The 13324-nt window shown below is 43.4% G+C and overlaps 1 protein-coding gene across 3 annotated transcripts in view; it reads right to left on the bottom strand.

Moving 5' to 3' along the window:
- Rabep1 (rabaptin, RAB GTPase binding effector protein 1) overlaps positions 1–11434 on the bottom strand; it is a 95075-nt gene extending 83641 nt beyond the window's left edge. For all 3 annotated transcript variants that reach the window (XM_041664735.1, XM_041664734.1, XM_041664733.1), the window contains exon 1: positions 11192–11434. Coding sequence is in view for 2 of the 3 variants with exons in the window: in XM_041664734.1 (XP_041520668.1) it covers positions 11192–11225 (34 nt within the window). In the remaining variant the exon portion in view is untranslated. The remainder of the gene's footprint in view (positions 1–11191) is intronic.
- Between the last annotated feature and the right edge of the window lie 1890 nt (positions 11435–13324).

Consider the following 13324-nt stretch of genomic DNA (forward strand, 5'->3'; position numbering starts at 1 on the left):
AAATATGCTCGGTTTCTGCCAGTATGACAGCTACCTGAGGGGAACTGTCCATAGACTGACTTGGGCTCACAGCTTCAGGTTTCAAGCCATGTACTCCGGCACATGGCATGATGGGAGAGAGCTGCTCACTTCTATAGCACCAGGAAGCCAAGGAGGTAATAAATGGAAGAACCTGAGACATAACTTCCGGAGGCATGCTCTCAGTAACCTGTTTCCTTCAACTAGGCCTCATCTCCTAGTTCTTCCACCTCCCAATAATTTCATAAATTGTGAACACTTCAGTACAGTAACTGATAAAGGCAAAGCCTTATGACCCAATCGTTTCCTCCAAAGCTCTACCTCTGAATATTGCTATTTGGGGAGCCAAATTACTCTGGGGATGTTTTATATTGGAGTCAGAGAGACAGTTTAACTTCTTCCTTCTCAATCTGGACACCTTTTATTGCTTTCTCTTACCTAACTGCTCTGACTAGGACTTGCCTTTCTGTATCAACCAGAAGTGATAAAATGGCCATCACTGTCTTTTTCCAATTTCAATGATTTCTCATTCAGGATGTTAGTTGTGGATTTTGTCAAAATTGGTAGTTATTATGTTATTAATTCTATACCTAATTTGTTGAGTTTTTGCCAAGGGATACTGACTTTTATCAAATTCTTTTCCTGCATCTATTAAAATAATCACCCTATGGTTTTGTCATTATTTTCTTGATATGGTCACCCATATTTACATGTGTTGAACCATCTTTGCACTTCTGAATGAATCCCACTTTACCATGGTGAATCATCTCTTTTAATATGCAACTAGATTTGCTCAATAGCTTAATGAAGATTTCTGCATCTGTGTTCAAGAGTAATAATTTGTTTTTTGAGGCAGGGCTTCACTATACCACCTTTGAACTCACAGGGATCCACCTACCTCTGCCTAAGTGTGGGCATTACAGACATGCAGCACCATGCCAGGCTTTTTCTTGTATCCATGTCTGGTTTAGGTATCAAAGTAATGAAGGGGCCGGGTGGTGGTGGCGCACGCCTTTAATCCCAGCACTTGGGAGGCAGAGGCATGCGGTTCTCTGTGAGTTCGAGACCAGCCTGGTCTACAAGAGCTAGTTCCAGGACAGGCTCCAAAACCACAGAGAAACCCTGTCTCGAAAAAAAAAAAAAAGTAATGAAGGCACTGAAAAGTGAACTTGGAAGGAGTCCTTTCCCCTTTCCAAATTTTTAAAGAGTTTTTGCAGAACTGGTATTAGTCTTTTAGATACTTGACGGAACTCATCAGTGACGTCTCAGACCCTGGGCTTACTCTATGACAAACTTTTACTGATTCAACCTTACTCATTACTGGACTGTTCTCCATAAATTGCAGCATCCATGAACTTACTTCTTCATTTGTCAAAAATTCTTTACAACTCTCAAGGCTGTATTCATGTACCATTCTCTCCAATATGATTAGGATATAGTGAGTGGAGGGTCTGTGTTACCTAACTTTCTGAATAGTGCAAGATGTCTCTACTATGTCTAATCAAAATATTGAGAAATATTTGAATGAGAAAATGAGACCACATTATCATAACCGCCTGTTTTCACGTCAGTTTCTTTCAAAAAAAAAACCCTATTGTTCACATTTACTCTATCTAGGACAAGTATTATGCTAGAAATACCACCGTCACTTAGACAAGCAGCCTCTTCCTCACGGTGTTTGTATTCACCGACTTTTTTGTTAAAGAAGTATTCTAGAGCCAGGCAGTGGTGGCGCACGCCTTTAATCCCAGCACTCAGGCGGCAGAGGCAGGTAGATCTCTGTAAGTTCGAGACCAGCCTGGTCTACAAGAGCTAGTTCCAGGACAGGCTCTAAAACTACAGCAAAACCCTGTCTCAAAAACAACAACAACAAAAAAGTATTCTGTAACATCTGCAACACCCATTATCAACAAATTGTTTCAGAAATGAAAGTAGCCCTGTGGTGGTGGCACAAGTCTTTAACTCCAGAACTCAGGAGGCAGAGCAGGCAGATCTCTGTGAGTTCAAGGCTAGCCTGGTTTACAGAATGAGTTCAAGGACAACAAAGGCTACACAGAGAAATGTGTCTCAAAAATATAACAACAAAATAAAAGCATTGGGATGAATGTGGTGGCGTATGCCTCTAATCCCAGCACCACGGAGTCCAAAACAGGTGAATCTCAAGTTTCAGGGCAATCAGGGCTACAGAGAGAAACCCTATGTGTGTGGTGGCAGTGGGGGGATTGATTATCAAGACTCTCTAATGTGTTCAGCTCCTATCAGTTTGGTGATTCTTTTCAGGAAACATAAGAATGAGGCTTCTGAATAAAGTTTATTTTTTATAAAAGAAGCAATACTCAGAATACCAGTGACAGCTCATCTTCCAAGTTCCAACACTCACTGCCACAGTACAAGTGACTTTATCTCTTTAGTCCTTAGCCTCATTCATAAACTGGGAATGATGACCGCTCTCTAGGACTCCTTTTGGATATAGCTGTGTGACTTTCTACTATTTTCCATAGGTTAAGTATATCTAGAGAATACCAGGTTCCAGGTTCCAATAAAAGTCACTAACTGGAATTTGCCTGAAAAAGAATCTCAAGAATGGTAAGTAGATTCTAGTCAAGTAATAAAAGCCGTAAACCAAATACTTAGAAAGAACACATTACCATCAAATTGCTTCAGACTGACATGTAAAAAAATGCTTGGGATTTCCTCTGGGGGATCCTAGCAAATAAAACTAAAGCAGTTATAGTATGGCAAACCTTACTTTAGTTAAAAGAAAAATACAATACATAACCAGTAAAAATTAGGAGGTGGAACGTTTTCTTCTTCAGAAGGAACAGAAAGTAGACTACCAATCAAAAATGCCACTATACACATACACACACACACACACACACACACACGAGGTAACCCAGACCCAGAAAGATAAATATCATATGTACTCACACATAAAGTGGCTTTTAGACATAAAGCAAAGAAAAACCAGCCTACAATTCACAATCCCAGAGAACTAGACTATAAAGAGGACTCTAAGAGAGACATAAATGGATCTAATCTACATTGGAAGTAGAAAAAGATCTCCTGAGTAAACTAGGCACATGGGACCATGGGAGAGGGCAGAAGGGGAGGGGGAAGAAAGAGGGAGGAGAGCAGAGAAAAATATATAGCTCAATAAAAACAATTTTAAAAAAATACCACTATCTGTTTTCTTGCTGGGCATCCTCAAAGTTCAAGGCTATTCCCTCACTAAATCAACAACGTATAGAAGGCAGGCTATCTATCATTCATCTTTATATTCCCCAAACACACGATTATCTGACACAATTGTACTACACAAAAATAAACAATAAAAGTTTACAGATATTCTTATAAAGATTAAACTCAATTTAATGACTATACATGAAGAGTCTATCAGGCTGGAAAAACGGCTCAAGAGTGTTCACTGCTCTTGCACAGGAACTGAGTTGGATTCCTTCCCTGTCTATTTGGCCTCAGCCCTGGAAGCAGAAACTGCTTGTGTCTAGCAAGCTGTAGTTCTATATTCTTTAAGGTCTCCTTTTGTCCTAGTAGGTGGCCTATTAACTCTTTACATTAAGCTTTCCCTTTAAATTTTAAAATGAAATCCAGGTGGATTAAAGAAAAACATGTACCTGGCAATGGTGGCGCACGCCTTTAATCCCAGAGTTTGAGAGGCACAGGCAGGCGGATTTCAGTTCTGAATTCAAGGTCAGTCTAGTCTACAGAGTGAGTTCTGGCCAGATGTGCCTACACAGAGAAACCCTCTCTTAGGGGAAAAGAAATGAGAGAGAGAGAGACTATAAAAGAATTGAGAAATAGGAGGTGGGAAGATCCTTCTAAACCAGAAACCTTAAGATCATAAACTTTAAAAAAAAAAAAAAGGTCAGAGATGTGCATAGTGGCGCATGCCTTTAATTCCAGCACTTGGGAAGCAGAGGCAGGGGAATCTCTGTGAGTTTGAGGCCAGCCTGGTCTACAGAGTGAGTTCCAGGACAGTCAAATGTACACAGAGAAACCCTGTCTCAAAAACAAAAAACAAACAAAATTACAACAAAAAGGTCAATTGCAAAAAAATTGCTTTTTGTACAATTTTTTAAAAAGGTAGGTAAACAACAAACTAGGAAAACAAAATATCCAATACATAGCAAAAACCTAGTACAGTGTATAGAGCACTGCTCTAATTTAACAAGAAAAGAAAGCTCAGTGTGCTCAGTCGGTATTTTGCCACACAAGCAGAAGACCCTGAGTTCAATTCCCCATCATCCACACAAAAAGCAAGCCAGAGATACACATCTATAACCCCAGCTCTCGGGGAAACAAAGACAGCAGGATCTCTGGGGCTTGCTGACCAGCAAATCTCACCAATTTCAGTTGTAACCAGTTGCTCAGTTCTAACCAGCAAGTGCCAAGTTCAGTAAGGGACCCTGCCTCATACAATGAGAAAGGCTTAAAAAGACATCGAATGTTAGTGTCTGACATCCATGCACATGTGTGCATGCACCTGCAAATACACAAAAACATATACACCACACACGCAGGAAAAAAATAATTAGCAAGTATAATTCAATGGGAAAAATTATATAATAGTCAATTCACAACAAGAACTTAGTCAATGGGGGCCAGCCAGCCAGTTCAGTGAATGAAGCAGCTAGCCACACAAGCCTAGGGAGCTAGCTGAATCTGATCCCTAGAACCCATGAAGAAATAGAAGAGAAAACCACCTCTCACAAACTGTCTTTGACACCTCAGAAGCACTGTGCTATGAGCACACATACCCCAAACCATTAAATAAATAAAAAAAATAAGTAAAGTAACACAAACATGCCTACCTGAAAACAATATAATCGCTAAGACTCAGGGATGGAATACTTACCTGGTATATACAAAGAACCTGGGCTCATTCCATGGCTCCATGAAAATGAAGAGAATCAATCTACTTTTTAAAGCCACCATTTGTCATCTACCGGCTTCAAACCCTTTAAAGGTATCTCTTTCATCTCTAAAGATAAGACTACTAACACCTCATACCTTCTCTCTGCTTGCTCCAAGAGAGGGACTCCTGCTCCATCAGACAGGAATACCAGGACCACCTCCTCTAAATGGCCGAATGCCTCAATGTGTAGCCCTGTGTGCCCCTCACAGGTCCTCAGGCAGAATTTTGGGATTCCTTGACTCCTCTATCAGTTGTCAAATATCCAATGCCATCAGCAAACCCCTCAGGCTATTATTTTAAAATAAAGTTTCCATCAATCATCTTGGTCCAGACTCCTCCTTTTCCTGGATTCAGGCCTCCCTTAAATCCTAGTGCCAATCCAACAACAATGTGGGTTTTTGTTTATTCGTTTGTGGGTTGTTGCTTTCAGTTTTTTGAGGCAGGTGCTCCCTCTGTAGCCCAGGCTGGCCTCCAATACTGTGACAATTCTTCTGCCTCAGTCTTCTATGCTGGGATTACAGGCTTGAGCTATCAAGCCCAGCACCTTCTTTGTTATATCCAACTGTATCACTCTTCCGCTTAAAACCTTTTCAATGTTTTCCCCTAGTGAAATGGATTGATTCACTTGTTCATTTTTACAGAGTGAAACCGATCTTTAAAATGTTTTTGCTCCGTCTCCTCAAAAGCACGAGCAAGGAACTCAGGACCACGAGGGGTGCACCCACACACTAAGACAATGGGGATGTTCTATTGGGATCTCACCAAGGCCAGCTGCCCTAGGTCTGAAAAAGCATGGGATAAATCCGGACTAGCTGAACATAGCGGACAATGAGGAATACTGAGAACTCAAGAACAATTGCAGTGGGTTTTTGATCCTACTGCACGTACTGGCTTTGTGGGAGCCTAGGCAGTTTGAATGCTCACCTTACGAGACCTGGATAGAGGTGGGCAGTCCTTGGGCTTCCCACAGGTCAGGGAACCCTGATTGCTCTTCGAGCAGATGGGGGGGGGGGGGGGACTTGATCGGGGGAGGGGGAGGGAAATGGGAAGCGGATGTGGGGACGAGGCAGAAATCCTTAATAAATAAATAAATTTAAAAAAAAAGAAAAAAAAAGAAAAAAAAATGTTTTTGCGGCCCTACAAAATCGCCATCCCCTATCTCTGTGATTGGCTCATCCTCACTCTGCTAACACCACTCCAGCCACAGCTGCCTCTTCAGTATGCTAGATACGTCCTCGCGAAGCTTTGCCTCACGGCTAATTCCACTTCGTCCTTCAGGTCTCTGCATAAATTTTATCTGTATCGGAATATCTGTGTCAGAAATCACTATTCTGACAATTCATTTAAAACCAACCCCAGGGCTAGTGAGAAGGTTTAGCAGTTAAGATCATTTGTAACTCTTGCAGAGGACCCAAGATTAGTTCCTACCCTCCACACCAGGTAGTTCAAACTGTAACTCTTACTCTTGGGAATCTAACACCCTCTTCTGGCTTCTGGGAACCTAACCTACCCCACAAGCACATAAACACTTAAGTAATCAAATAAATAAATAAAACAAGCCCAATGCTTCCTAGGACGCTGCTCTGCTGTTTTAAAGAGCATTTATTGGCTAAGAATGTATATAACCTATGTATGTTCAGTACCTGTTTCCCTTTATTAAAGCAGGGCTGTTTATTACCTGTCATGCTCACTGATGGACTATAATTACCAGAATTGTGCCTGACAAGTAGTTCACATTAGTAATAGTTGAATAAATGCTTTTACACCGTCTGTGGAATAATCTAATTAATGACTAAATGACTACCTAGGAACAGACACTGGATCTGGTTTGACTTATCTCTGTATTTCTTAGAGACTAACAGAGGGGTTAGCATAGTCCAGGCACCAAAATATTAATTAAAGAACACCTCAGGTATGGTAGGCATACTTGTAATCCCAGCACGTAGGACATGAGGTGGGACTTCTGTCAGCTTCAGGTGAACCAGAGCTACGCAGTGAATCCAAGACTAACTTGCAGTACCTAGCAGGAGACTGTAACAGCCACCCAGAGCTTTTAATGAGGAAATCTACCTTCTCATATACCTTGGCAGGTATATAAATTGATACCTTTTTTTTAGCTTAAACTAGCAGCAGCTTTAAAATTTAAATCCATTAGGACATTTTCTTTTAACTCAGTAGTCTCACAGATACAAAAGCAAGAGCACCAGTGGTTTAGGCATGCAATTGCAGCTACTAAGTAAGCTAAGGCTGGAGGATCTTAAGTTCAAGGACTGCTGTGTTAGAGTGAGGCCTTGTCTCAAGAGATAAAAGAAACTAGAACTATAGCTCAGTAATACAGTGCTTGCTTAGCATGTTCAAGGTACTGGATTCAAACCCCAGTAGAAAAAAGTACACCATCTTAGCACTGCTTATAAACCAGCGCATCCGTGAAAACACACAACCTGTCATCCAATACTCCAGAGGATACAGCAGGAGAACATCATGAATTGGAGGCCAGTTTGGCTAGATTGGAACCTTGTCCCAATAATAAAAATAAAAATAGGGGTTGGAGAGATAGCTCAACAATTAAGAGAACTGATTATTCTTCCGGAGGACCTGGGTTCAATACCCAGTATTCACATGGTGGCTCACAACTACCTGTTAACTCCAGTTCCAGGGAGCCAATTCCCTCTTCTAGCCTATGTGGGTTTCAGAGACAGACATACATGCAGGCAAAACACAAGCACACATAAAATAACAAAAATCATTAAAATAATAATGAATAAAAACAAGAAAATTCATCATGCATGCCACACACGTGATGGAACAGACTTTTAATAAGAAAAAGGCAGAGCTATAGTACAGGAACAGACAATGGTCCTTCTACTCTAGTAAACAAACCAGAGGATCCTGGATTCAAATGTTCTGTGTCTGCCCCTCTAACTTACTGTAGCTCCAGGCATGTTTAATTTCTCTGTGCTTCAGTTTCTTCATCAAAAACTAGAAGCTATTACAATAGCTTATGGCATGTCACATGGTCATGTAACCATTTACACACACACACACATACAGAGTAATGATAATAACATTTAAGTGAGATAAGAAAGTTGCAGACCTTTGTACCCATCTATTTCAAAGATTAAAGGTAGCATGTCTATATAACGGAATAAAAAGTAAAACAGAAATCTTACCTCTGAGAAATGGAAAAATATACTTTTACTTAAGGTTTTTTTCCTAATATATAAAACATCAATGGAGGACTAAAATAATGGCTCAGCAGTTAAGACTGTTCTCCCAGAGAACCTGGGTTCATTCCCAGCACCCAGATGATAGCCCACAACCATCTCTAACTCTAGTCTCAGGGGGACCAGACACCCTTTTCTGACTCCAAAGGCCTCAGACGAGCACATGGTGCACAAACATGCATGCAAAACAGCCAAATACATAAAAATAAATTTAAAAAATAAAATAAAAGCATCAAAGGGGGCAGGCTTTGCAATGTTTTGAAGCTAGCATATATTATAAAATGTGTAAATGAAGTTAAACATATCTACATCCTCAAATACTTATCAGTTCTTTATGGGAAAACATTCAAAATCCTTTTTTCTAACATATAATTTTTAAAGAGATTATACGAAAAACAAAGGGGTCAGTGACATCACTCAGTAAGTAAATGTGACTTCTGTCAAGCCTGTCAACCTCAAAAACCACATAATAAAAAGAGAGAACCAACTCCCACACATTGTCCTCTGACCTTGTGGCAAGTATACACACATACACAAACACACACAAATAAAGGTAATTTTTAAAAATTTAATTTTAATAAAGCAAAATCAGGACAAATGCTTCTAAGATGTAGTTTAGCTTCAACTGAAGTCTGAAAATTTTTACGCTTGTCTTTGAATTTTCAAGGGAAAATAATTTAATTAGTTGACATTGGTCTATTGAAATGCATCATCAAAAAACCAAAACTTTCAAAAATTACAAAATAAGAAAAAATGTAAATGGCTACATCACATCCTGCCAATTACACAGAAATCTACTCTTAATATACCATATCCTCATGAAAAACAAGCAAAGTATGTTAAAAGAAAAAGAGTCAGCAACTGCTACTGAGATGACAGGAAAGAAAAATAAAGTCCAAGACTAAATAGTTAAGTTTGACGCAAAGGAACTCTCCAAATCCTTTGTAGAGACTGAAATTCAAATGTGCTTTTAATTAAAGTTATCACCATGAATCCAACTAAAGAGAAAAACGAACTCCCCAAGATGAACTTCTAAGCATACACTGACACAAGGAACTCAAAACATATCAAATTCTATCTCCCTTTGAGAACGATAGTTACGGTCACCCGTTTACATTAATTTACAATAAAAAATTACAATGTAAACTTGAAAAATAGTTAATAACCCTGAACTGGGAATAGCAAGATTGAGAATATGAGATTCCTCAACGCTAATGTTTTCCTCGATGCTGGGAAGTGCTTAGTCACTTCTGCCTATTTGCAGGGAAGACCATTTTCTATCTTGAAAGAGGCAGGAAATGTGGAGTCTAGACTCATGTCACCTGAGTTGTCCATGGCAGGCAAAAGAAGGCAGCAGCCAGTTAAGCACACCTACCAGAAGCCAGAGCTTTCTGGGTATTCTGCCTCTGAGTGCAGTAACAAAGAGGGTTGGGAAAGTTTTCTTCCCTGACACCAAATACAAAAGGTGAGAATTAAAAGAATGTCCAAAATGCATCCCTGTTTCCTGACAGCCCACCATCTCTTCTCTTCTACTGGAATAAAACACCAAGCGAATTAAAGTCCAGGCTGGACATCACCCTTTAGGCAACTAACAAAACCCCAAGCTAGAGGCTAACAAGTTTAGGAGCACACTTCTCAGAGAGCAGCAAGAGCCTTAAAACGTTGGTGGCGCACGCCTTTAATCCCAGCACTCGGGAGGCAGAGGCGGGCGGATCTCTGTGAGTTCGAGGCCAGCCTGGTCTACAGAGCTAGTTCCAGGACAGGCTCCAAAGCCACAAAGAAACCCTGTCTCGAAAAACCAAAAAAAAAAAAAAAAAAAAATCTGATACCACTGTTTCCAGTTCCCCCCACGACAAGAACAAAGATTTTCACAAAATCTTCAAGAGACTACTCTTGGGAAAGACCAAATGAAATACTTCCTGTGTCCAAGCACCTATCCCTACTTACACGGAAAGATGCTAAGCACAAAGGCCAATTAGAGAAATACACCTGCAAGAACTTTCACAACTGGATACAGAAAATCTTGCCAAGGACCAAGCACATTCTTTCCAAACATAACTCCATGTTGAGAAATTAAACATAAAAAATCTGAAACAATGTGGCCAAAACTCCGAAGCACAGCTCAGTCCGCTGAAAGGTCGGGAAGGGTTCTAACAAATCACTATGGCTTATTTAGGGCAAGGCCTTGTTTTCCTTCCAAAAATATATGAGCACTATTAAAAGACAGTTTGTCCTGCACCTGTAAGTCTCCGCTACTGAGGCAGGAGGATAGCTCAGGAGTTTCAGGTCAGCATGGTCAACGAAATGCGACCCCATCGCTTGAAAGGAAGAGACGAAATGGTGAAAAAGACTGATTCCTCGACTTTGGCTTTCTCGAGCACCGTTTTCATTTCTAACGCTCTCAAAATAATACTAAGCTATCCTTTTACAGATGAATGTTGCCATCTTTATCGCATGGCCCCTGGCTTGCCCATCTTTCTCGATAAAGAGGCATGAAACAAGCACTCCTCGTGCGTCAGAAAGTGAGGTCCTAAGAGACTAACTAAGAAATGTGCCCATTCAGCTACACCACCCCTCACAGAAGGCTACCAAATCGTTACCGATCCCAGTTACTTTTACAAGTCACAGAACCCGGTGCAAAGAGCGCTGGAGCGTGGCCTGAGGAGGCGGGGGCAGAGGGCTCGCTTTTTTTATTTTGTTTTATTTTTCAACGAATATAGCACATGTTCTCGCTTGCCTTCTTCCCCACAGGCGCAACCCACGTGCTAGTCCCACGGCACCTTCCTCTCCGCGCTCCCCCGCCGGCTCCCCACGCCCTTCCCCGCGGCCGCCCGCGCCCGCGCCTCCCGCCCCCTCCCTAGCCGGGCTGCCCATGCCCGCGACGCCCGCGCGCTCCCGCCTCCGGCCTCGCGGGTCACCCCCGGGCCCGCGCGCGTGCCCTTCCGGCCCCCAAGGGCCCCCGCGACGCCGCGCCGGGCAGGGCAGGCCGCGCCCGCCATGGTGGGCGCCTCACCGTCAGGCTGGGGAGCCGGGCCCGGCTGCGCCATGGCCAGGAGGCGGCCTCGGGGAACAGGGATGGGCGGGGAAGCGGAGTCCCGGGCTGCCGCGGGCTCAGCTGGCGGAGGAGGCGTCGACCGAGCCGCGGCCGCCGCCGCCCAGGGAGGAACCGCTAAGGCTGGAGCCGCCGGCGCCGCCACAGCCCCGGGCAGAGACGGACCGGAGCGCCGACCTCCGCCTCCTCATCCTGACAGCGGGAAATAAGCAGTGCGCAGGCGCGGGGGGATGGGGCGGCACGTGACGTTGGCCTAAGGGGAGGGGAGGGGCCTAGGGAGGGAGACAGGGTGGGGGGGAGTTGGGGGGCCGGGGACTGAGCATCAGAGGGAAGCTGTTGAGGAGAGCTAGGCGTGGAGGAGGCTGGTGGCGGGAAAGGCAAGGACTCTTGAAGCCCCTGACTCCCAGAACCCAGCTCGCGAGCCCAGCCGCTGCTTCTTCTAGCTGTGTGACTTTGAGAGAGAGTCCCTTAACCTCACAACCTTGATACTGCACAGTAGCTAAGAAAAGTTTAAATGAGGCAATAAAGTAGGAAGAATTGTTATGGCCAGAACTTGGCCTGGACCCCAGGTCTGATGTGCAGGCCAGTGTACTTTCCATTAAGCCACTATGTCTGACTCTTATGTGCCCCGGCCAGGGAAGCTGCTGGAAATCTAGGCAGACGCAGAGCTTGCGCTCGTGACTGGAGAGGAGAAATTACATACAGAAAGTACTGCCCGTATGCCAGGGCAAGAGAGCCAGCCCTAGGCTCCGTTCTTTAAAGATTCCTCCAGCCCTGCCCAGATCTTGCTGCCTGTCTAAGGAGTCCACATAGTCTGGCACTTCAAGACCAAGTCCTCCTACCTTTCTGTGAGCCCGGAATTCCCTCCCCGCATGGCCAAAGCTTTGGTTTCTCCTTTCCTATAAAACAGTGTAGACATTTCCCAGAGTGCCAAAGGGCAGCTGTACTCGAAGGAGGTGGCCTAGCGCGCTCAGACATCTGAGCTGCTCTGTGCATTTCCACAGATTCTTCGTGGTGCCAGACAGGTGAGGAAAGAAGGGAAGCTAGGGGCCGGTAGCCAGAGCTCCTCTCAGCATCGAATTCAAGTGCACATACCCCCGAAGTCCAGGGATCTGTGCTATTCTATTTCTTTAGTTTTCTCTCCTGCAGTCCTGGGGATTTAACCTTAAGCATAGTAGGCAAGCACTCCACCATTCAGCTATAGCCATAGCTCTTGCTCTATTCTTTGTTTTGAATCTCAGTCTCCCTAAATTGCCCAGGTTGTCCTTGAATTTGCAACCTTCCTGCTTTAGCCTCCTGAGAAGCTGGGATTTCAGGGCTGGACCACCAAGTCCTACTCTTTTCCTTTTCTTCTTTATTTTGATCCTAGGAATGCTAAATTCAAGTCTGCTCTAGGGTCTTTATGAAGATCTCCATTCAAACCGTAATGATCCATGTTAGTCAAAATAGAAGACTGGACTCTAGTTAGGTTCACAGTTCTTTACCTATTTGTACTTTTGCCTCAGGCCCCACTAACATTAAGGGAGAGGTGATATATTCCGACTCTTAGGTAATTAACATCCCCAGATGACGGATGTGCCTTTGATAGAGCAAACAAAGCCTGGCTCCACCCACCCTCTCATATCTGAAGTTCCTGGGTGAGCAAACCCTTGCCCAGCAGGAAGACCTTTAGCCTGAATAGGGCTCTCAGTAATCAACTGTCCTGTAGCAGTGACTAATAGGAGGCAGGAGCCGCAAAGATAGCAGCTGCTGGTGTCCTCTGCAGATGGGCTCCTTCCACTGAGTGAGTACCATATTTATTGCCATGCAGCCCAGTCCTCGAGACCAGGTTCACTCAGAAGTGACCAGACATATGGACGGACACCCAGAGCCCCCTGTGTCAAAAGCCGAAAAGGCAATTCTGAAATCAGCTCGAAGGATCAAGAGTTACTTACCTGTCATAGTCATCTCTCTCTCTCTCTCTCTCTGGTTTTATTTTGTTTTGTTTTTAGTTTTTTTTGTTTTTCGAGACCGGGATTCTCTGTAGCTTTGAAACCTATCGTGGAACTAGCCCTTGTAGACCAGGTTGGCCTCAAACTCACAGAGATCCGCCTG

The sequence above is a fragment of the Microtus oregoni genome, unplaced genomic scaffold (assembly GCF_018167655.1).
Source record: "Microtus oregoni isolate MIOR12 unplaced genomic scaffold, Mior012 000015F_ref0000493, whole genome shotgun sequence".
In the NCBI taxonomy this organism is placed as follows: domain Eukaryota; kingdom Metazoa; phylum Chordata; class Mammalia; order Rodentia; family Cricetidae; genus Microtus; species Microtus oregoni.